Source organism: Arvicanthis niloticus, chromosome 1, assembly GCF_011762505.2.
Source record: "Arvicanthis niloticus isolate mArvNil1 chromosome 1, mArvNil1.pat.X, whole genome shotgun sequence".
In the NCBI taxonomy this organism is placed as follows: domain Eukaryota; kingdom Metazoa; phylum Chordata; class Mammalia; order Rodentia; family Muridae; genus Arvicanthis; species Arvicanthis niloticus.
In genome coordinates this window covers 39,252,378-39,277,337 of record NC_047658.1, presented here as the reverse complement: position 1 = coordinate 39,277,337, position 24,960 = coordinate 39,252,378, and the positions used below count along the sequence as shown (strand labels likewise).

Below are 24,960 nucleotides of genomic sequence, written 5' to 3'. Positions count from 1 at the left end.
GCAAAATATGTTACTTGCACATGTGGGGTGATGATGGTGTAAGCAAACCTGATGTACTGCTGGATGCATAAAATTACAGCAGAGATACTAATGCATAAAATATAGAACTTGATGACTAATGAATATTACTTATGTATTTACTGTATAACTCATAATTATCATACAGTGAAACCCTTTTTCATATTTATATAGGAGAATATTGTAAAGGCATTGCTGTGCTGCTCTAGCCCAGCCTCATACATCTCAATGTATAGAGTCCCTCATCATTTTATCTTGTGTTTCAATTATCCTCATGATGTTATGTTCACCTTGCCCCTAGGAGCAGTATGCTATACCATATAGCCTAAGTATGGAGCAGTCAGTACCAAATAGGTCTGTGTGAGGTCACATAATGACTTAATCATCCAGCAATGCATCTATGAACATGATCTGTAGTTAAACAATGTGTGGCTGTATTTAGCAAAAGTTTTTTTTTTTTTTTTCCCAGAAACAAACTACAGCCAAATGATGGGCAATATTCCAAAAGCAGAAGCAAGCTCATGGAAAACGTGTTACATACAAACTGGAAGTTCAGAAAAGAAATAAAAAGCTCTGAAATGTCATCCACTCGTCATCTAAAAGCTTATCTGGGGCTGGGGAGATGGGTCAGCAGTAAAGTCCTTGCATGAGAACTTGAGGTCAGAACCCTAGCACACACGTGAAAGCTGCACACAGCAGTGAAACACATCTGTAATCTCAACATCAGAAAGGCAGAGCCCGGAGCTTGTTGGCCAAGCAGAATCGCCAAACCAGTGAGCCAAGTGAACACCATATTCAACAATTGAGACTGCAACATAGAAATGCCTCCGGCTTGGGGAGCCTTACCTGTGTGAATATGCATCTGTTGAGCATCTTCAAGATTAAGTAACCCCAGTAAACATGAAGGCCTTGAAGGATCATGAGCTGGAGGTTGAGGAAGATGTAGGAGAAGAAGGGCTGGAGATAGTGCAAAGGCAGGATCAGGGTGCAGTATAGAATCCTGTGGGGAACAGGTAGGAAAACACTTTGGTCAAAGCACTGGTGAATCACACTGAGAAAACACATTTTTTCCTCCCCAAAGTACACCAGTACTTAATATTAAAAGATATCCAGAAAATTCTCTATAGGAAAGAAAAGGTGATGTTACCATTTCTATCATATATAGCAGACAATCAAAAAGAATGGCCTGTCTCCTGAGAAAAAAATGGCAACAAAAAAATGTTCTATGCCACTGTTTGCTTGAAAGCCCCTGCTCTGTTTTCCTTTGAAAACAGAAAAGCTTCCATGGTCCCCCTTTAGCTTCCAGGAAGAGAGAAGCCATGGAAGAAAGTGAGACAACACATGCTTACCTGTGGCACCTTATGACATGGTTTCATTTTCTTGATGCCAACCATGGCTTGAGAGGACCAGGATGTAGTTCCCTGACAGCAGATACTTAGCATACACAAGGCCAGGATTCAGTCTTCAGCATCCCTCCCCAAACATACACTTCATGATTGCTTCCATCTCCTAAAGTGAACTGCCCTCCTGTCCATTGTGTGCACAGACTCCTGAACACAATTTTAGCTGCCTCCTATGTATCAAGATACATGGCACCTTCAGCTCTTACTCCAGGATAAAAAGCTAACTGTTCTTTCAGCAAACCTCATATAACTGTGATTTTAGGGTATCTAGAAAGGTTGGCTTATCAGCATCTATTCACTTATAAAAAAAATAATTTGTTCATTTAATCTGAGAAAACAAGAAACAAGAAAAAAATTGTCCATAGTCTAGCCTGTTAAATGACACTATAGTTTTAGTGTCTTGTCTTCCTTTTTTTCTTAATACACTAATAATTTAATTTTTAAATGAACAGACAGTCAAATTTCCTGGGGTTTGGCATAGAGTTCAGTGAGCATTGGGATACAGAGCAGACCACTACCTAGGAATGCCCTGATGTATCTATCCCTCTACGGCCATCCTCTCTCCACCCTCAGAAGGTACAACTTCTCTGCTCCCCACCTTTCAACTGATATCTCAAGTTCAGGTTCTGCCAGTTCAAAAACTCATCATGTAACTCAGCCATTTTCATGCAGACATCACTTAAGTTTACTTTTTAATTCAAAAATAAAACTTTATTTAATCTTTTTAGAAATTCAAAATACATTTTAAAAATGCCTAAAAACCTGATGATATTTTAGGATATTTTCTTCCACCCACATGACTTCATACGTCAAGGATAACAATACATATATGATTTGGTACCCTGATTTTCCTATTCCATGTCACAGATACCTTTTTATCTCAATGAATGTAGCTATATAATAGAAGCAAGGAAACTTCTGTTCTACACAGGGCTAGTGACATCACAGATCCTGAAAAAGATTCCTTGGCCATCACCTCACTAAACCAGTATAATCACTAACTACAGTCTAAAATTTGACCTTATACCCACACATAAGGATAGCTCACACATAAGGATAGCTCTTAACCTTTATCAAGGAAACTGCTCTCCGCAACAGATGGGGACCATTATAGAAATATACAAGCAATCAAAATGCAGAGTCATGGAACCCAGTCCCAGTGGACACATTTACAGTTCAACTCCCTTATGCATCAGGGGTTACTGAGAAGAGGGTGGGAAGATTGCATTAGCCAGAGGGTCAGGGAGTTTGCTGTGACATTGAGTCTTCTAGGAATGTCCGAAATCACACCCATAAAGTCTCACCAGCATGACTCCTTAAACATGATATGAACAAGGACAACAACAACAGACATGCTCACGTGGACGGAGAAAGACGACAAGACCTCAACCCTACACAAAGAACTACAGGCAACTAAAAAATGCTCACAGCTGACAGCACAATCTTCCCCAGGGAAGGGCACAGTGACACAGTATCCAATGCTAAGTACATAAGTACATACAACATTATACTGACTGAGCAGGTTGTATTTATGTATTGAGATCTATGTATGTATATAATAATAATAATAATAATAATAATAATAATAATAATAATAATATATACATACATACATACATACAATGTGTGTGTATAACAATAATTAATAAAAAAAAGAGACCATGAATTTGAAAGAAACCATGGGAGAGTTTGGAGGAAAGGGAAGAGGGAAATGATCTCAAAAAATAAAAGAAGTAATAAAAATAAAAAGGAAAAGATAATAAATACTTCAGGCTACTGGTCATCTGGTCTCTGTTACAGCTGCTTAACTGTCATTGTAAGAAAAGAACAGCTATATGGCACCTTGCATATAAATTAATGAGTGTCTAGGTGAATGTCAATAAAGCTTTATTAACAAACCAGAGTGTGAGCTAGAGGTGAGTCTAAGCCATAGTTTGCCATTGTCACAGCTGCACAAGATCCATTCCACGAACACACTACGACTTAACTTTTCCCTGATAAGACAGTTAAAGTTCTTTCCCAAATTTTTATTATATTATAAAGAACATGGTGGGAATTACTTGAGAAACATAGTAAGATTGTCCAGTTCTCCCTTTAGAGGAGCTAAACTCCTGGAGCCGAGTCAGACATTGCACTCACTGCACGTGACAGTATATTGCTCAGTTGCTTTCCTGAAAGACGTACAACGTACATTGCATCCTGTGCCCAGTGTGATGGGTCATCATCACTCCCTCGATCCTGAGCAATGCTCTGTTCTGCCAGTCTCCATGGAAAAGAGCACTGCCTGTTTATATTAACATTTTACTTTATATGAAGCCACTATGTTTATATATCACTATTTTCATTTGTTCTTTTGTGGGCTGTTTTTATATGATACCTGACTATTTTCTGTTAAGGAATGTATTAACCTATATTCATTGTATAAAATGATGAATGTCATTACAGGGACATGCCCTCCCTCATGGGTATGAGGTTACTTACTGATTGTGGGTAACTTACATGTTGCTACTACCTCTCTTTTTCTTTTTTAAAATTCTTTAAATCTCTAGTATTGAAGATTGAACCCAGGGTCCTGTGCACGCTAGGCAAGAATCTACACAGAGTAATGACCAGCTCATATCATGACATTTGTATGTTTTGTGCTTGTTTACCTCCCCAGAATAAAGGTGCCGGTGCTATTCTGATTACCCTTGAATTTATAACCTGGGTTCGTGTGGGCTTAGCATCTGGGCTGACTGTGGCCTGCTCTGCAGCGTCAGTTGTCCCGGGGGGGGGGGGGGGGGGGGGGGGAGGGGGGCGTGGCTCACCAGCCCGCAGATTCCCAAAGCCATAGCCACATCCTGTGGTCATCTGTGTTCTTCTCAAGTACTTGCCCCTTACCCCGTCCCCTACCAAAAATCTGTCAGTGCCAAAAGTGAGACAAATACTAGATAAACATTCTTTTCACAGTTTACCAGATAATGTGAACTATCAAACATACAAATCACTCACTTTAATTCACGGAAAGAAAGAGTGGGGCATGGGTCATAGGAGAGGATTCTCACTAAAGAGAGACTGGTGTCCTTGCTTCTGCTTGTGGGAAGTGAAGGCAGAAGATAGGACTGTGGTGGAGGGGGACTCTTTCACTGTATATACAGAATCCCCCAGGGAGGCACGATGGGAAATTCAGGATGTTGAAGGAGCCTCACTGGCACTTTCCTCCATGTTGAGAGTTCTGTCATTTAAAATTTGTTTAGGGGAGAGAAGTGGCAGGGAAGGGTGGCAATACAGGAAGCACCGGAGGTGGGTGGAGATATTCACAGAGCTTTTCACAGGGGTGTGGCTTTCCTTTTAAGAGCAACTGGGAAGGTTTTCAGCTGACATTTATTCTAAGCCAAGAAAAAAGCCAGGTTCAAAACTAAGTGTTTTAGTTAGGAGAGACGACAGAGGTTCTGGTTAGTCAACAAAATGATGGACTGGGTATTAGGACTATCTTGTACCTCACTGGTACAAATTGGTGTAATTATGCTCTAATTGTATTTTGAGAGAAAAGTGTTATTTTAACAGGAAGGGTGATATGTAGGAGGAGCTAAGGGGGAAGGAGTACTGAGAGGAAGAGATGGAGTAAGGAGAGGAGAAGATGAGGGAGAGGAGAAGCAAGGTGATGAGAGAGAGAAAGAGATGGGGGGGGGGGGGAACATGGAGGCAGATGTCCATGTGTCTCCACCAGTCAAAGACAGTTTATATATCTAGGTTGGGTAGTGGGTTACACTTCTGATTGTGCAATACCAAACTTATAAAGCCTTTGATTAACACTTTAAAAAAAAACTGTATAAAAGCAAAAAGGAAAAGGGGACATGGGATAGGGGTTTTCTAGGGAGGGGAAATGGGGAAAGGGGATGGCATCTGAAATGTAAATAAAATATAAAATAAAAAAATGAAAAAGAAAAAGCAACTGGGAAAGCTGATTTTAGAACGGTAGTGAGACATTCAGCACAACTCTTCATAGCTGGATCTGGCAAGATACCGTTTGTCCTGGTTCCTTTATGATGGGGTGGGACTCACCACACCCCTGTAAACAGAAAGTTAGGGAGTCCCACAGCCAGGCTGGCAAATTGCTGAACTCCTGGAAAGGCAGAAGCAGCCATTAAAATGCAAATGACTCTGGAAGAGCCCAGCCTAGGTAGAGAGGTGGGGCCAAAGGCGGGGCTCTGGCGTGTAGGAGATGTAGGTCAGAGGTCACAGATTTCAAGGCCTGCCTTCACACCTCTGGGCCCCAGTTCATCTGTGAAATGAGAACTCCCTGCCTACCTCATCTGGGAGTTACAGGCACTGATCTTGGTGCTTCAGAAAGGGCTCAGTACACAGTAGGCTCTCAGAACATGGCAAGTATAACTATCACCCTCACTTACACTCTTGTTCCAACTGCATCCTGTACCCTCCTCTCCTAAACAGGAGAGAGAATAACCACTTCGGGAGAGTAGCCGCCACCCACCTCCTACCCCCCAACCCCCCAAATCCCCCTACCCCCCAACCCCACCGCCGCTGCAGAACTGGCTAGGCTCTGCTCCACCAGAAGGAGCAGCTTTGGAGTGGACAGATGTGCCTTCTGAACATTCTCTGCCAGAACAGGGTGTGAAGGGGTGGGGCCACTGTGGTACTGGCCAGAGACTATTATTTTTCAGGACCTTAAAAAAGGATGGCCCAATATCACTCTATGCTGCTTCTGTTTTGGTCAAAGAATAAGAAGGCCCATCACGGGACTGGTCTTCCTGACAGTCTCCCAGCATGAACTCAGATATGTGTGCACATGTGTGATTGTCCACTCAGACACATATGCACATGTGTGATTGATTGTCCACTCAGACATGTGTGCACATGTATGATTGTCCACTCCCCATGTCACCATCTTACACATAAAGCTACAGTGTTTTGTTTTTAGTAAAGCTGTGAAGGGATGCTGGTGTGACTGTCACAGGCAGGATATGGGGCCTTGTCTACTCACCAGAATGGAAAAATAATGAATCGGCTAATGAAAAACACGATGGCGAAGATGAAGAACAGGGTGTTACAGGTTTGCTTCCATCCAGCATAGGAAAACATCTTAGCAGACTGAAAGTGAAGAGAGGAGCTACATTCAGTTAAAATGTTCATGGCATAAATTTTTTTACATTTATTATTATTTATTTTATGTATGTGAATACACTGTAGCTGTCTTCAGACACACCAGAAGAGGGTATCAGATTCCATTACAGATGGTTGTAAGCCACCACGTGGTTGCTGGGAATTGAACTCAGGACCTCTGGAAGAGCAGTCGATGCTCTTAACGGCTGAGCCATCTCCAGCCCTCATGGCATAAATTTTAAAAACAATTGGATGAGGTCTTGCTTGAGAGCTACCTGGGGAAGGTCTGAGCCATCGATGGGAACATAGGTGAGATGAGATTGGCCGTTGGTGGCATTACTTGAGGAGGTTATAGAGCTTTTTAGAAGACCCAGCCTTACTGGAGGAAGGACAGGACTGTGTATTGGATTTGAGGTATAATAATATCTTGGTCCACTTACTGCTCATTCTCTGTTTCCTGTGCGCACTTGAGATAGAGAGTCTCAGCTTCCTACTCCTGCTGAGTGTCTTCTCCACTATTGTGGATATCTAACCAGAACTATACACCAAAATAAACTCCGTCTTAAATTGCTTTTGGTCATGGTATTTTGGTCAGACCAACAGAGAAGTCATTAATACAAGGGAACATGGCTTAGACTTGAAAGGTTCAGAAATTACATTTTGGAGCCTCAAGATCTTTCTTGAACAGGAAAGGCAACATGTATATCCTCCAGAAGTGTCTGGATTGCATTTACCATGCTTTCCAAAACTTACCAAGGATGATGACATCCTGTGGGGGTAGCAGAAGGTACAATGGGAACAGCTTCAACAGCTAATATAGAAAGCCAGTATATCCAGTAAAGGGGCCTGGATAAGAGGCAAAGACCAGAGTCTGAGAATGACGAGAATGGAGTGCATAGCTACCTTCAAGGTCAAAAGCTGTGCCAAGGTGGGGAGCTGGATATATGCCCAGGTATTAGAATCTCTGTGAGCCCACTCATGAGGCCAAGATGTCACTGTTGTCAATACCCTCAATAGCTTCTTGGCTGGGTAATGATAAAATACCAAATGGTATTAAATGGTAATAAATACTAGGTATCTATCAGGGTACATAAAAATGTTGGGTACTGGATCCAAACTGGGACATGGAGAGGATCAGAGAAGATCCGAAAGACGCCAAGAAAAGGCAATAAACAAGGGATGTATGAGAAAGAGTTGTAGGTGTGGAAGGAGGGTTTGTTGTTGCACAGGAAGAGCTAAGGGACGCAGCACCTGGTCTTACAAAGATGAGGGGAGTCCACATGAGCAAAGGCAGCACCAGCTCTGGGTTCAATTAGAACTTGATTGAGAAAGTGAACACTTGACAACTATTCAAAGAAACCATGGGTCATAGTCCTTGGGAGAACACTGTAAAAGGAGGCCTTGCCTCCCACCACCACACAGTGCTGTCTCCACCCCCAGCTGTTGATGGAAGGTGCTAGCCTTGGGTATGAGCCTTGACTTAGATGACGACTGTGGATCAAGAATGACTCATGATTTAGTAACAACATGAGGCTGTGCTTATATTTTAACCATGAAGGGACCTTGAAGTCTGACATGCCATCCCCCCTCTTTTTTTTTCCCCAAAAACTTGGAAAATGTTCAAACAGTAATGAGCTAACATTATAATATACCATAAGGGGTTGATATGACTTCTCATGTTACAGCTGGGGCTAGAAAACAAAACACTAAGTAATTTGCCCAAGTCTCTTAGGGAGTTATGTCTGTGACAAGGTAGCGGGGAAGCTAAGAAAACCAAGCATTCAGAGCCAGAGCTTTAACCTCTCCCTTTCCCTTAAACATACAACGGAAGAATTTTAATGCTGCATACACCAAAGCTGAGCAAATGAGGGTTCAGAAGTAAGACAAGGGTATGGAATTCTTCACTCAGGCCCAATGTAGCCTTGCTTTTCAGCCAAGGTCACTGATGGGACCAGAGAAAGGGGTGCTTGTGGCAGAGGTGGCCATGTCCAGAACGCAATAGGACACAACCCTGGCACAGCCCTGCTCTGCTGAGCCTGCCACCCTGAAGCATGAATGATAGCTAACCCACTCTATGCTGAGAATAGTATACATGGAGGCCAGTTGCTTTGATGTGACTTCCAATGACTTCTGGTTATTTATTAAGTAGGGTGGGCAAATTACCTTCCAGTTCATGGGCTACATCTAGCCAGGCCTTAAGAATGGTTTTCATATTTTGTTTTTATTGTTGTTGCTTTAATTTTTTATTCATTTATGTAGAAGCGTTCTGTGTTCATATATGGTGCATGCCAGAAGAGTGTATCAGATCCCACTACAGTGGTTGTCAACCACTATGTGGTTGCTGGTAAGTGAACTCAGGACCTCTGGAAGAATATCCAGTGTTCTTAACTGCTAAGCCATCTCTCTAACCTCTGGTTTTCAAATTTGTAAAAACATATAAAAATGGGGGCTGAGGGGGTGCAGAGAAGAATCACATGAAGCCCAGAAAAGTAGATTTGCTCTCTTGTACATTATCAAAAGCTCAACTCTGAATCTGGAAGAATGAAATTCTATTAGATTTAATTTCTTCCATATCAACCTATATTGAATTATTAGCACTCCAAGGAGCAAACCCAAGTACGAAGTAGTCCAGCATTGTCGTCCCTGGGTTTGTTGTGAATCAGTACACTGAAGTGAGTTAACTGGTCCTGGGAAATGCTGTTGTAACTATAGCAGGAGACTGCACAGAGAAAGAACCATTCAATCACAAGCCCATGCCAGCAGGAACTGATGCTAACACAGAGGCCAAGGACAGTCCTGGAGTAGAAATAGGAAGGCTTTTGTCTCAGTGTTCTCTGCTTCAGGACACACTCTAAGCCTTCTTTCTCCCTTAGAAAATGAATGCCCTTTGACAAACACCAGTTCCCTACAGCAGGAGATGGGGCTGGAGGAATGGCGGAGTGAGTAGTCACAGTCAGCCTCTGCTGTAAGTAGCTGAGAGTGCTGTCCAACCTTGAGAATCCAGTTCCAAGTTTTGCCTCTAAAAAACTTGAATTTGTTTTTTTATTCAGCTATCTCCTATCACTTCCTGAATGGGCAGAAGCATGCAGCTGCCATGAACAGAGTCACCCAAACCAGTCTCATTTGCACACTGTAGAGACTGGAAAAACATGCACCGAGAGGCTTCATCTCAAAGGGTCTGGGAGACTGCACCTTCTTAGACGTTGGGTGTTTTCAGGACACAGGGCCCTGCCAAATCACTCACAGATAATTCTTTCTGTGAGCACTTAGAGAAAACCAGGACATGGCACTGTTATTATCTTTTAAATGGTAAACATTTACCTCTAGCCAAATGTCAGATATATCATGAACAAACATCACGAGGGTCCCACTGCGAATGTAATTAGCACACCAGGAGAAGCTCATCAGACTAATAGCAGCCAGGTGGTGGATGACATTAGCAAGGAAATCCTGCATAATGAGAGAGAAATGGAAGCCATTAAGCAAAAGCAGTTATTTCCCAGTGACTGGAAGAGAGAATATTAATGTTACCAGTAACTTACATTTGCATGTTTGGACATTTAGAATTTAATATATATTATATACACTTAAATATATATATATATATATATATATTTAAAATATATATATATTTATATATATATATATATATATATATATATATATATGTCTATATACATATGTGTGTTTTTCTTAACAGGGTCATTGTGAGGGAACCAGGGCTAGTGTCATCCTTATTGATGAAGTAATTTAACTCGGAGACAGCACGTAACCCTTGTCTAACTGTAACTTCTAATATTCTGTCCACGACTCCATACACTGTATTCTCAGATTCTGTGAATTTTCTTGGAAGATACCTATGGACTGCAGTGGACCTGCTAGTGAAGGCTGCACCAGCCTTCGACTCAAAGAACATTTAATCCAGCCAGCACCATTTAATCTAATATTTAGCTGATCTTAACTTTACTTATTAAACACACATTTCTCTGTGCTAGAATTCTACACTTAAGTCACCAACACTGCTTCTCATTTGATTTAATTTGCTGAGGAAAATCTTTGGGCTGCACTCAGGGTCTAACATGACAACTGACCCAGGGAGGCAGTAAACCAGACAGCCCTGAAATGTATCACACTGTCACCTCGGGGGGCACACTACTAATACCTGCAACTCAGTTTTCCTGTAAATAAAGCAAAGCCACGGAAGTGTAAACAAGGTTTCTCAGAGGGATAACTGTGGAGTTATGGGGTGGGAGGTGGTAGCCATGCCAAAGTCTTTGAAAACACCAGAAAGGGTTCTATAAAGCAGTCTGCCATCAATAAAAGCTGAGGCACAGTGTTAAAGTCATTATACTAACAAGCTTTCCTCCAACACCACAGGAAATAGAAAGGAGGGTATTTGCAGACCAGGAAAACAGCTTTAAACAAAGTTTCTCTGTTTTTCTACAGGCATTTATCAAGCCATCAAAACACGGGTATCGTTTGAATTTGTCTATGCATTATCACAAGCAAAAGCAGTCAAGGAGCTAGAACTAACTATGCACAAAATACAATTCACAGGTAGAGTTAGGGGTAAAGGAATGAAAAAATTGAAGAAATGGATAAAAGAAGTTTTGTAAACTTCTTTTGTGGAACATACCTTCCTCTTGATATCAGAACCCAGGCTAAACACCAGTGACCAATAAAAACTCATCTCCAAAATGTAGTACCAGTACTGGGACTGCAGCAAAGGCTGAGGAAAAGAGAACATTCATAACTCCAGTGCAACCTCACAAGCAAGTAGTTTAATATATTGACACCCATTTGTGCTCCATATAATTGCAAGAAACTGCAATGACTTAAATTCCCCCAAAGGAATCACAGATGAACTGTCAAGGTGTTTACTTTTTGAAAGAGTAGAGAACTAAGTATTCTAAACCAAGAGAAATGTTTTGACTAAGACATGTTAAATAATGCTATTGATGTGAATGCCTAATTTTAGCTTAATGTAAGTTATGTTAGATATGCAATTATTTAAAGGCTCTAAAATTGTCTTCTGAATAAAAGTAATTAAATTTCAACTGCTAGAATATTTCTTAGTGTCGTTATGGTAGGGAATTGCTTGTGACATAGAGGTAAATGGAGACGTGGGATTTAGTGTAATGGACTGTTACCTAAACACACCCCTTTAATGTCTACGGCCTCACTTGGTCTCCTCCTGCAATGGATTTAATCTTGGTATTTGGCCAAAAGGACAATAGTCAATTAATTGAAGCATAGATTTCATGAGCACTGTTTAAGAAAGCTGGGCTATCATGCCAAAGAAGCAACAAAATAAATAAATACATAAATAAATAACTTTAAAATTAATTAATTAATTAATGGAAAAACTATTAAGTGCCAGGTGATAAACAGGAGTAAGGCTGCCAACTGACGTGGGATGCATGAATGATCTCAGTTGACACCACACAACCCACTCCATGACAGATCGGTGGCCAGCATTTTGTGGCAGTAGGCTTGAGGATAGTTTGTTATGCACTGAGAGATAAGGGATGCTCTTGAGAAGAGTAAATGGGCTAGCATTAACAGGATTATATGACCACCTGCGTAGTGAGTAGGACTTTTCTTTTAATGCTTTCTGGTTCTTTTGTCCTGTTGTTTTATTTCATTTTTACTATTTGTTTTATCTGTATGGATGTTTTGCCTGCACATGTGTGTGGACCACATAGGAGCCTGGTGTGTGCCTGGTTACTGCAGAGGGCAGGAAAGGATACTGGATCCCTGGAACTGGAGATCCTGTGCCAGCATGTGGGTAATAAGAATCAAACTCCTGTCTTCCTGGAAGAGCAGTCAGTGCTCTGGACCACTGAGCCGTTGTTCCAGCAGCTTTCTGATTTTGTTGTTATTGTTTATGCTGAGGCTAACAGGGCAAAAATCTTTATTTTAGCCTGCTGCTTTGGTTGGAAATGGGGGAGGAAAGGTTGCAGGTTCAGGGCCAACCCAGGTATGCACTGAGTTTAAGAGTGGATCATAAAAACAAGACCAACCAGCCACCAAAGAAACAAACCAAAACAGAAAACCCATTGAGATCTGGGAAGGCATCTGAACCTGCTGTTAAGTTAGGGGGAGAGGCACCTTTAGGGAAGACTTACCTGTCTGGGGTAGTCATGCCAAACCTCCCAGAGGTCATACGCCCATGGTTTCTGAAAAACAGAGGAAGCCGAGAGAAGATACAATTCTGTGAGTGGAAAGCTGGTTTCAGCAGGAAACACAGCTCGTTGTGGTGGTCACTGTCACACTAACCCACGTGTGTGTTCGCTGTTGTAGTGAGTGACTCACTTGTGTCTTTCCTACTGTACTGTACTGGCTCTCCTGTGCAGATCCCACTTCTTCTGTTGAATGCATTTTCACCTCTGTGGGCACTGACCCACATTTCCGTATAACACTGTGAAATTCACTACTGTGAACTTCACAACACTGTGAAATTCACGGTGAATCTGGTGTCAACACTGGGACTGTCTTATTGAAGAAACTGCTTTGAATAAATAAATATGCTAATAAAATAATTTCTAGATTAGTTATTATATCTGTTCATTGCATTGGGCTATTAGCAAGTGCCTATAATCTCACCACTTGGGATGCCGAGAGGGCAAAGTTACAAGTTTGAGGCTGGCATGGTTCCAGCCCAGCCTCAGATACATATTGAGAACCTGTGTCAAGAGACAGACAGAAAGAGGCGGGGGAGGCACATAAATAAATAAATGAGAAGGCAAAAATACCTTGAGACAATTACAGCAATAAAATGTCAGGAGGTTTATTTTGGGCCCTGCTCATTCTAGACAAGAGTTCTTAACCTGGTTAACTTATGGAGTATTATGTCCCGAAAGAACTCTTAAAGAAGTTCCAGGCAGAACGGGCAATGATCTGTACGGCTGACTGACTAGAACTTCAAAGACTGTGGAAAGGTTAGAATGTTGTGGGTCTGAGCCTAATTTCCATTAATCTTACCTGTGAGTAAGTATCTTTATGGCTATTAGGTAAATCCTTTGGAATATCCAAGCAGACCACTAGCTTCTGCCAACCAAAGGTCAAAGATGTTGCCTTATGGCACCTAGGCTTATAGCTGAAAACCCCTGCCTTGCTGTGTCCTGCTTGTCTGGCATTTCCACCAATGCATTTGAAAAGTATTTTCATTTATGATTTGCTTTGTTCCGTTACTATAAAACTTCAGGAAAGCATCACCACATGGGGACATGGAATCTGAGGTGACCTCTCTCTGTGCTCCTGGGTCATGGTCAATTTATTTGGCTCCAGAATAAACCGTCTCTTATTCTTTTGAGATGAGGGATTTGCATTGATAGAATTCATAGGCGAAAATATTTAAAGTTCAAGATGAATTCCAAAGATGTGAAAAATGACAACTTACATCATAAAGAAATACAGCTCCAGCCACAGTTATCATGAAGTAAAATGTAAATCGCCAGCTGCCAGAAGAAAGGAGAAGCATCAGTCCTCTGGAACAGTGATTGACATATGAGGGAAAAGGGTATTTGGTACAACAGGCTTTAAAGAAGAGGTATCCTAGAGTCCAGCAAGTGCAAGCTCATCTTAGCCTAAAATCCACACAGAAGCACAAACACCCAAACCATGGAAAGAACAATGCCAGGCACATCATAATACCTGATCTCAAATCCTACTCCAGAGCCACAAAAGCAAGCAAGCTATGGTACCTGCCCAAGATGCAGACATACAGACTGATGGAATATGATAGTGTCACAGATACAACCAACAAAGATGTCAAAACACACACTGGAAAAATACAACCCCATAATAAATGGTACCGGGGAAACAGGATATCCACATCTGGGGCTTAATATAATTTATATCTCTCACCCTGTACAAAAATCAACTCAAAAGTATCAAAGATGCTAAGGTGACACCCAAAAAGACTTTGAGAGAAAAATGTATGTAAAAAAGTTCAAGACATAAACATAGGCAAGGGCTTTCTTCAGTGGACTTTCTAGCTCAAGTCATTAGTGAAAACGAGAATCTGTAGGGGGATGCTGTGAAATGAAATGATTTCTGCACAGCAAAAACCTGCCGTTAGCATAGGGGAGAGACAGCTTAGTGCAAGTGCACACCAGATAGAGGGCGACTATGCAAAGACTTAAAGAAGCATGAAAATAAACAAAACACCCAGGCAGGTAATGGGCCACAGGCCAAATGGAGAGTTCTCAAAAGAAAGAAATGGGGGAGGGGGAGGGGGAGGGGGAGGGGGAGGGAGAGAGAGAGAGAGAGAGAGGGAGAGAGAGAGAGAGAGAAGAAAAGTGAAAGAACTCTGTCACAAATCAGGCCTTAATTGCCTACCCCTGATTCATGGGAGGAGAATTCCCTCCCAGTCCTATAAAGCTAATCAAAAGCCTATGGGGGAAGAGCATAGGCCCTGGGGAGAAATTTACTTCTGTTGGTTTGTTCTATGAACATGCTATGAAATGCCTTCCAAATATTTATGGTTAAAGCTATAGTTTAGAGCTGCTCTCAAGATTGGAAGGAAAACTCTTTGTGCAGCAGCCAGCAGTAAATACTGGTCAGTAAGTGATTACTGGGTGTTCTCAGGCCTAAATGGGGCATCTATATCCACCCCTGCCTCAAGGCTCTGTGACCATGGTGGAAGAGGGGGCTGAAACATGGGAAGGGACAGAGGACAATGGAGAGTGTTGGAAACAGTGTCTTCCTTCTATGGCACAGCCACAGTTACTCATTAACTCACAGCCCAGCATAAGGCCGGTGCAAAATCAAGCTGGTCTACATTCCAGCTTTGGTGGGGGAGGGGCTCATGAGGCCCCACTCTAGCATAAGAATTATTTGCAGATGACAGCTTCTGGAGAGGAGTCCCTTGTCTTCAGAGGTATGGCCACTATTACATTGCCTAAGCTCCCGTGCCCCTATGCACATACAGGCAGAGCTTGCTGCACACGGTGGCTCCTTACAGTAAAGAAGAGGACAGAGATGACATTCTGAGAATGTGCCCTAGGATACATGCTCACATCCCCTGCTCCCATAACCATAAAGACAGCAGAAACATGACAAAGTCTTGAGACTTCCTAACCTCAGCCCTAGAAAGGAGAACCAGCAGATAAGACATGCTTATGGTTTGTCTGGACTCAGGCTAAGTACAGAATGTCTGCATAGGCACCGGTCCACCTTAGAGCCTTGGGTCTTCTAGAAGAGGAGAGGGAAGCAAGAACCATTAAGAACAACATCTTTTTTCCTCATTCAAAAACCTTTCTGAGTTATATAAATGTTTTCCTTCCATTGTTTAACAATGTACACTGTTTACAACTGAATTTAAACCTTGGGGTCTCTCAGTAGCTGCTAACTGTACATTTCGCACTAACTCCATTTCCGTTGTTGAGCTGCTGTAAGATTGTGCTTTGTGCTTTAGTTTGTTACCTTTGCAGATGTATTTAATGAAACCATTCAAATAAACCAGACTTGCTTTGTTGGGGTAGGGGAAGAAGGCCAAACAGGAAAGACCCTATGGAAAGTGGAGAATGCATTTGGACCCTTCTTCCCCTCCAGTGTCAGGGTGTGCTCTGCGTGGCCACACAGAGTTATCTAAGCTTCCCATCCTTCTTACCAAGATTCCTGGAATTTCTGCAACCTGCAAGGCTTGTTTTGCTTCTGCCGAATCCTGAGCCACCTTTCAACCTGGCGCTCTGTCAAGTTACACTTCTTTGCCAGTCCATAAACATCAGACTGAAAAAAAAAAAAAAAAAAAAAAAAAGAAGAAGAAGAAGAAATGAATGAGCAAACAGCAGCCAGCAGAGGGCCAGCAGTCAGCATGGTATCTCAGCAGGTAAAGGCAGGACATGGGGGAAGGAGGAATGTCATCACAGGCACACCGTGGCCTGCACACACATGCACAAGCACATGCACACTCTACATATCCGTAAAAACTAAGGTAAAGAACAGGGTCAAATGTCACACAGTCAGGGGATGGTGAGATGAACAGTCAGAAGACCGTGAGCCAGGGAGTTAATTTTCTATTGTTAGTGAAATCACATTCACACACAGAGACCCCAAGCCAAAGGCAAACAAACAGAAAACAGAGAAAGTGAGAATCTTAGCCTGTAGATTACTGAGAAGGAACGACTATCTACATATTAGCAGCCCACAGTTTCCGTTATGGGCGTGTGAACTCACAAAGATCTATTTAGGGCCTGCTAGGTACCAGATAGAGTAGTAGAGTTTACAGTGTCAATCAAACACGATTTCCTAGCACTTCCTACAGAGACATAAGTTCGCCTGAGAGTTGCTAGGGCTTGTGCAAGATGTGGAAACAGTCACAGGTTGCAAAGACGTGGGCTAGGAGGCTTTCTGTTACTTCATACAGTCTTTCTGGTAGTCACAGATGTTGATCCAGAAAAAAACCCCAGCAGGTGCTAGTTAGCCACCACACTTGCAATCATTCTGGTACATAGTCTATTTCAAAACAATCCAAACTATTTCCAACCATTAAAATAATGATTATAAAGTATAATAATGATGATGATTTCTCCTCTGGGAAGCAGAAGCTTCGCAGGCTATGATTTAAAATAGGAGACAACACAGATGATGGATTACCACCCAAAGATTACAAAATCCAAAGTCCACTTAAAGCCAGAACAGAAACACTAAAGGACAAGAGGACCAGGCCCATTCCACAGTGAGATTGTCACAGGTGTGGTCACTAATGCTCCACTGCCATGAAGACCATGTTCTTCACCAGCTTTTTGGAAATGGCATTGATCTCTTGGTCTTTCATTTTCTAATATAAGAAAAGGCCTTCTTAATTCTGTTATAAAAACTAAACTAAACAAAAGCCAAATTGCCTAAAGCTAACTCTCAGCTTCCTGCTCAAGACACAAGCTTCAGCTGTGGCACAGTGGGCCCCATCCCTAAGGACCACCAGCTGAGACCAAGCCCTAATATTTCCAGAGAGGAAAAAAATACAGTCCTGGGACTAAATTTGACAGAGTTGGCTGTTGGTCACCCAGCAGTTGTGACCAGCCAGATAGTTTCTGCTCTATCATCTGGTATAGATCACAGTTGTTCAGGAACCAGGGCTACAGCAGTCACCAGAAGCCACTCACTGAGCACAGGCAGAAGAGTGACAGTGGTTCTGTACCTTTACTAAGTGACTGGCCCTTCACTAACCTGAGGAGAAGGAAAGAGACAACAGAACAGAACATGTCAAAAATCACCATTTCTCCACAAAGCAGCCCATTCAGCACTCTTTATAGGTCAGGGATTCTGGGACCATCATTGTTTGTTTTGTGTCCTTGAGAAGAAAGACCAGGTAGCGGCTCACTAGTGTCTACTTCTTCCAGAAGATCTACATCTGTCAGTCTTATGGGACTGTTCTAAAATGCAGCAAGGAATTGTGACAAAGCAGTTTGGTGAGCTATGGAAAGACTGACCTTGTCTCATGCATGCAGCTCTTGGAAGTCACACTGTAACTGAGCCCTGAAATGTGCTGGGGAAGATCCAGGGAGGGCCCCCATGTGTGGTTATTTAGAGGTGACAGTGGAGTGGGTAGGGAAGGCTTAAGGATCAGAAAGCAGTCCCACAGGAAGATACAAGTACAGGGAACAAGTACAGGTTGGGTCACTTCATGGAGGATCTTGTCTGGAATGCACATGGTGGGTTACAGCCTGCTTGCATTTTAAGACCTTACTCTTGTAAAGTTGACATTGAGGATGGAGACTGGAGATAGAGATCATGTCCACATTCCCATGTTGCACAAAGGCAGCTAACTGAAAGCCCATCTGAACAATGCCGACATCATAATCGTAAATCTTTTTGAGGAGCCTTGCACACAAAAACATCAAGACCCATTCTCTTAGCACACAAAGCAAGCACTTGCTGGACACCTAAAGCATTCAGAGAAGAGTTCAAGTTGTTATGGGAATGGAAACAAGGACAATTAAGAAGCAGGTGTTACTCTTTATGATAGTCTACATTGAAAAAGCATCTTTTAAAATAGTCCATAGAACTCTGTATCCGACAGACACAAATTGATGGTAGCAACCTCAAATATTAGTCATTGGCATTTATTTCTGTGGGTCAAGGATGCTATAAGAAGGGTGAATCAAGGAGCCCAGGGTTGATACTGTGTACACTGCACATAACCCAACCTATTCTGTTGGGCACTGGGCTGCATATGAATCAAGAAAGCTATGCATGTGGACCTACATATTTACAGATGACAATGTCATATCATGGCTAGACACCCCTGGCCATTTTGAAATGTTGCTGCTTTATTGGTGCAAACTACAAATGGAGAAACAGCCTTGGGTTTAGGAGCCCAGTTGTTTGAATGAATGTAGTTGTCACTTACAGGTATAACTATTCTACACACTTTCAAGGCTTACCATAGGATTGTAGTGGTTATACTCAGGTCTTGATTTAAAACAAAACATTGTTAGCCTACTCAGTAACTTGCTTTAAATTTAAGCTATAAATGGAGACAATGTTTTAACATAGTGCTGACCAATGAATGTCCTTGAAGGTCTCATGAGATTACTTCCTGTATCTGAATCACGACTCTGCCTTCCTGAGTTACAGTCTATCTTCCCACATTCTAGAACCTTTCAGAGTAAATGTTTTTCTTGCTATCTGGATCTGCTACCCAAATGTGAATCCTTTTGTGAGCCAGGAGCACTTGGAATCAGGAGTCTGTCCCATCACCTCCTGGGTTTGGTAGATAAAGCTCACTGCGGGGTGAAGTATGATGCCTTTTCTCTCACCTGATAGACATGTCCAAGTTATACCTATGTCAAGTTGGACCTCACTGTTTATAGAGTTGAAACCAGCACAATTCCAACTGTGTGGGTGTTTGCTTTTAAAATAAGTTTCCCCATGCTGTGGATAAATGAAGTCCTTGGGGTGGAGCTGGAGGAGCCCTGCAGGAGTCTGGGCCAGTATGGGGTGAACTCCTGCTCCTGGGCAAGCTGTGTGTTAACTGTGTGGCAGCTGGCTTCCCCTTGCTGGGCTTTGTTTCCTCAGCTCAGTCTTGAACATCGCCTAATCTAGTTCTTTCTATGTTTTGTTTTGACTGTCACATGGTCATTTTTCTTCCTTCCATAGGAAGCAAGCTTTCTCCATTATTTCAAAGATCTTAATCTTCAGAGGTGTTAAGATGACTCGGTGGGTAAGTGTACTTACCAGGTAAGTCTGATGGCTTGAATTCAACCTCTGCAGGGTGGGAAGGACAGAAGTGACTCCCAAAAGTTGTCCTCTGATCTTCACATGCACACCACAGCACACTCGCACACACACACACACAGAGACACACACACAGACACACACACACACCCTTTCCAATGACTTGGAGCTCTTGGTTTCAGCAAGTAGATCTGATAGGAACTACACATTCCATATAAGATATTATGAATGTTAGTTATTCCCAAATAGACTCAGGATTAGAAGAACTCCTCACAGGAGTCCCATTTTTTGTTGTTGTTTATTTGTTTGTTTGTTTTTTTTGTTTTTGCACATCACCAGTGGAAACCAAAGTATTTATTTGGGGAGGGGGAGTGATCATGGTCACATAAAGTTCCTGGAAACAAAAAACAGGTGGCTTGTTGGGTTGTCAAACTGTCCTTGTTTGACAAAGTCAGTCATGTGAGCAGAGAGAGCCACAGACAGCTCTTCAGCCGTGAGCCACACTACACTCTAAGCCTTATGTTGTGTCAAACCTCAGCCTACCTTCCTGTGCAAGGACCCCACCAGAGCAATGATACCATCAGCTGATAAGCATAGCCCAATTCAACAAATGCAGTTTAAATGGCTCAAAACCTTTCCCCTAAAATGCTGGTAGTGCATAGTCTTGATTTTTAAAAAGGACAGGTGGTAACTTTCTTTATTTAGTCTAGAGGAGAGCCACTTTGGGGAAAAGTCTATTTTGCCTGACATTTCAATTATGCAAAATAATAAAACAGAGGTGCCTGGACATGGCCTTCCAACTATGAAACAAAATGTTTTGTGATATAAAAACCTTCAGTGTACTGCAGTACCCAAGGATACTGTGTATTGTGAAAGAATTGTGATGCTCTTGGGAATTCTATTTTGGGGGAGAAATCAGGATTTCTGTGTGTTTCTGTGTATGTTGAGGCCTTGGATAAAACAAGGGCAAGTGTGAAAACTGACTTCCTGGGGATGTTATGATGTGTTTCCATAGGGCCACAATCATCAAATTATCAGGTGTTGCCTTCTCCACTCAAATGTTTAAAAACTACCATTAAAATGAATTTGTGATATTATTTATTTATTTGAATTTTTAAAGCAGGGTCTTGCTATGTGTCTCAGGCTTTCCCCAGAGTCACTACATTAGCCCAAGCCAGGGGCAAACTCATAGTAATCCTCCTGCCTCAGTCATAAGCCACAACACCAAGCCTAAACTGTTATGGAATTGATTGTTAATACATGATACAACAGCTGCAAGCAATTCTTTAACTACTAATGCCAGCGATTTTCTAAAATTTCTATACTTTATCACATTTGAGATGCTACAGCATCTGTCAACAGAGCAAAGCAATGTATTCAATGAATGAAACTCTTTGGTGGTCAAGTGGAAGCTCTTTGTTGTATAGACAAAGTAGGTCAAGATATCTCAAACCATTAAGAAAAGTCCTTGAGTCTACAAGCAAAGAATTGAATTGTTACTTACATGTGATGGTTTGCTTGTGGATTGCTTGAAAAAATTCTCTAAGGTGGCATTTGGTTTAACTTTATGCTGTGTCTTTTGAATGCCAAGTGCATTTGCTAGAGGTGTAGCAATAAACCTACAAAATATGAGAAGATTTGAGAAGTAAGACGTCCATTCCCATACCAGAAAACCCAGGCTGTACCTTTAGAAGTCCAGAGAAAGCTCGGGCATTTGCTTGTATTGTTCTAGTTAGGATGCTGAGTGTGCCACATTACAAGGCTTAGCCCACAGGGTCTGTGCTGTTAGGAGCTATGGGAAACCATCAAGAGGTGGGCCAAGTGGGAAATCCTGAAGTTATTGGAAGACTGTCTTCCAAGGGGACCATGGGAACTCAGAGTCTTCTCTCCATTTCTTTCTGCTCCGCCATGTGCTCCTGCTATGTTGTGACATCTCACCAGATAACTTTGGACTGGAATCTATGCTTACTTTATAAATTCATTGCTTTGGGGTATTTTGTTACAGCAATGGAAATCTGACTAATACACATTGCATTGTCAATGGAGCTACCTACAGCCAGTGTCTGCCCACCAAAAGTTCCAAGTAGACATATGCCTAGTTCCAAGCTGGACATAGTGGCTAATGACTATAACCCAACACTTGGGAGGGTAAAGGAGAAAGAGTACAGTGAATTTCAGGCCCGCATGGGATACAGGAGTTCCAGTGTAGCTTCAGTGTCTCAAAAGACAGACAAACAAAATAATAATAACATCCTAAATCTAAGTCCAAGGAGGGAAAAATTTCAGATCTACACATAAGCAGTTATTTAAGAATACATGGTTTACTACACAATTTAGAATTTATTTCATTGTGAGGCCAAATACATTTATGTGCAACATTTGGGAATTACGATGAAATATTATATTTAAAATTTCACTTTAAGACTGCCAAGGGTTAAATTAAGTGTTCGACGCTTTATAAGAAACAGAAAATTTGTTTTCCAAAGTAGCTGTGCCATCCTTCATTCCTGTCGATAATGTGTCAGGTTTCCAGTTACCCCAGGTCCCCCAGGTGCTTGGCTTTGCTGGCAGCAGAGATCACACTGACTGTATGATCCCTTCTCCCCATTTCCTGCCAGAATTGTTAGTACTCCTAACTTCTGCTCTAAGATGACTTTCACCTGATTCTTCTAGTTTCTTAAGATGGAAGTGTATCCTCAATCTGAGCTTTCTTTGTTTTTACATAGAGGAGTTTGAGGCTGTCCCAGCCCTGCTACTTCCACATTCCAGAAGGTTCTAGTATAGTGTGCTCATTTTCATTCCCTTACAGATACTTCTGATTTACCGAGAGATTCCTTCTCTGGTTATTTAGAAGCGTGTTGATGTAATTTTCATTGATCTGCTAATTTCCTGGTTTCTACCCTCCCTTCATGTGTATGGTCGCCATCCTCTCACATCCACTGGGACTTGTGCTTTGGTCTGGCACATGGCATGGCATGGGGAGTACCCTCTGTGCACGAGAGGGGCAGGCTTGCCACTGTTGGATAGAGCACTAGAGATGCTTGCTCAGTATGATAGTTTATAAAGCTTAAACCTATTTCTTTCTAACCTCCCGCCTACTTATTCTCTGGGGTCCTTCTGGGATTATAATACACCTTAATTTATAACATCCAGGTTCAAAATAATAGCAAATTACTTTCAATGGGGGTAAAAAGCCTCCATTCTTTCTCCCTTTGTATTATTATATAAATTGTGTCTTTATATATTATGTTCTAATCAACACAGATTTATTATTATTATTTTATGCAACTAAACAAAGAGTATTAAAAAGTTTTACAAATGAAAATGTAGTTATACTACATTGGTGGATTTTTAATACCTGTAAGTAACATAACTTACCAAAACCCTTTACAACCTTATTTTTCACTTCGGTCATACCTTTCTTAATTTTTCAACTTCTCTTTGGCCCTCTGTCTTGATTTATGATTTCCATTATTTTATTGCTATTGTGATCTGCTGAGTCATTGCTTTCCTGCTTTCATTTACTTCCTAAGCATCGCCCAGTATCTCTAATTCCCTGAAAACATTTTAAGAGTCCAGTAAGTCCAACATCCTTGCTTACCCGGAAACACTGTCTTCTGCATATGTACCACAAGTCCCCAGTTCTAACATGTCTGCTTAGGTTTTGTTGCATGTTGGTGGTGACACCAGACCTCAGACCGCCTTCTCAGTTGTTTTGTGAGTTAAGTCACTCTGAAAACCTGAACTCTATATCCTGTACTCTGTCATGTGTGGGTGCTGAAGTCTCTAGCACGTCAGGTTGCTACCCAGCTGATGACTGGACAGAGGCTTCCTTCAACGCCCGGAGCCAACAGGCCTCCCAGTCTGCTGGTGCTCTTCGCGTGGGGTGGGATCCAGCACCCACTGACAGACAGACAGGCAGCAGGACTCTGCCTTGCTTTCTATTTACAGAGTGCATCACAGCCATAGAGAGGTGAGAGCTGAGGGACTTGGAGTCTCGCCTGGACCTGAACAAACTGTTAAACATCAGATTGGCCTTCAAGATTCCCAAGAAAACATCAGAGCTTTGCATGGCTCCACCTCACCTGACACCTCTGTTCTCTGCTTTTCATTTTGAGTTTTTGGCTTAGTTGAATTGTTGAACCAGTTATTATTATTTCCTCTGGCAGTCAATTACCTTTAATTCTTCCAGATAAGCATACTCCCAGGAATATACCCTTTAAAAAAAAACTTTGGGCACACTGTGAGGGAGAAGGAATACAGGCAGCAGCATCATGACTTGTGTTTACTAGACAGTCAGGTAATGACAATTCTCCGTAATAATGCTTTGAAAGACTTCAACTCTTTTTTTGTAGTGTCTGCCAGACTGCAAGGGTATATTGTACACATGAGCTCTTAGATTTTGCTTTTAAATTGTTTTTTTTTTCTTTTTTCTTTTTTTAAGTTTCACTGTGTATTCTGGACTGGTCTGAAACTGCTATGGTTTGAATATGCTCAGCCTAACACTTGGGAGGGTATATGAAATATTATATTTAGAATTTCACTTTAAGACTGCCAAGGGTTAAATTAAGTGTTCGCCGCTTTATAAGAAACAGAAAATTTGCTTCCCAAAGTAGCTGTGCCATCCTTCATTCCTGTCAATAACATGTCAGGTTTCCAGTTACCCCAGGTCCCCCAGGTGCTTGGCTTTGCTGGTAGCAGAGATCACACTGACTGTGTAGTCAATGTGACACTATTAGAAAGTGTGGCCCTGTTGGAGTAGGTGTGGCCTTGTTGGAGTTGGCATGGCACTGTGGGTGTGGGCTTTAAGATCCTTGTCCTAGCTGCCTAGAAGCCATTATTCTGCTAGCAGCCTTCAGATGAAGATGTAGAACTCTCAGCTCTGCTTGCACCAGACCTGCCTGGATGCTCCCACCTTAATGATAATGGATTGAACCTCTGAACCAGTAAGCCAGCCCCAATTAAATGTTGTCTTTTATAAGAGTTGCCTTGGTCATGGTGTCTCTTCACAACAGTAAAACCCTAAGACAGGAACTGACTATGTAAAGCAGGCTGGCCTTAAATATACGTCTGCCTCCCAAGTGCTAGGATTAAAGCAGTGTGCTTGAGTGCTTAGTTGTTCATGGATATTACAGAAATAGAAAGGGCAGCTAAAATTAAACAAACCTCAATGTTCTTTCCAGGAGTCTACTGTTTTTCTTAGACAACACTCCCCGTGTCGTTATGAATCTTTGTCTAATTATAAAAATGT

At 41.9% G+C, this 24,960-nt stretch overlaps 1 protein-coding gene across 1 annotated transcript in view; it reads right to left on the bottom strand.

Annotated features, from left to right (window-relative positions):
- Cers3 (ceramide synthase 3) overlaps positions 1-24,960 on the bottom strand; it is a 78,354-nt gene that overhangs the window by 24,438 nt on the left and 28,956 nt on the right. The window contains 8 exon segments of the mRNA XM_034506834.2: positions 865-1,018; positions 6,406-6,512; positions 9,846-9,974; positions 11,161-11,253; positions 12,653-12,703; positions 13,927-13,984; positions 16,141-16,259; positions 21,214-21,328. Of these exon segments, the coding sequence (XP_034362725.2) occupies positions 865-1,018; positions 6,406-6,512; positions 9,846-9,974; positions 11,161-11,253; positions 12,653-12,703; positions 13,927-13,984; positions 16,141-16,259; positions 21,214-21,328 (826 nt within the window).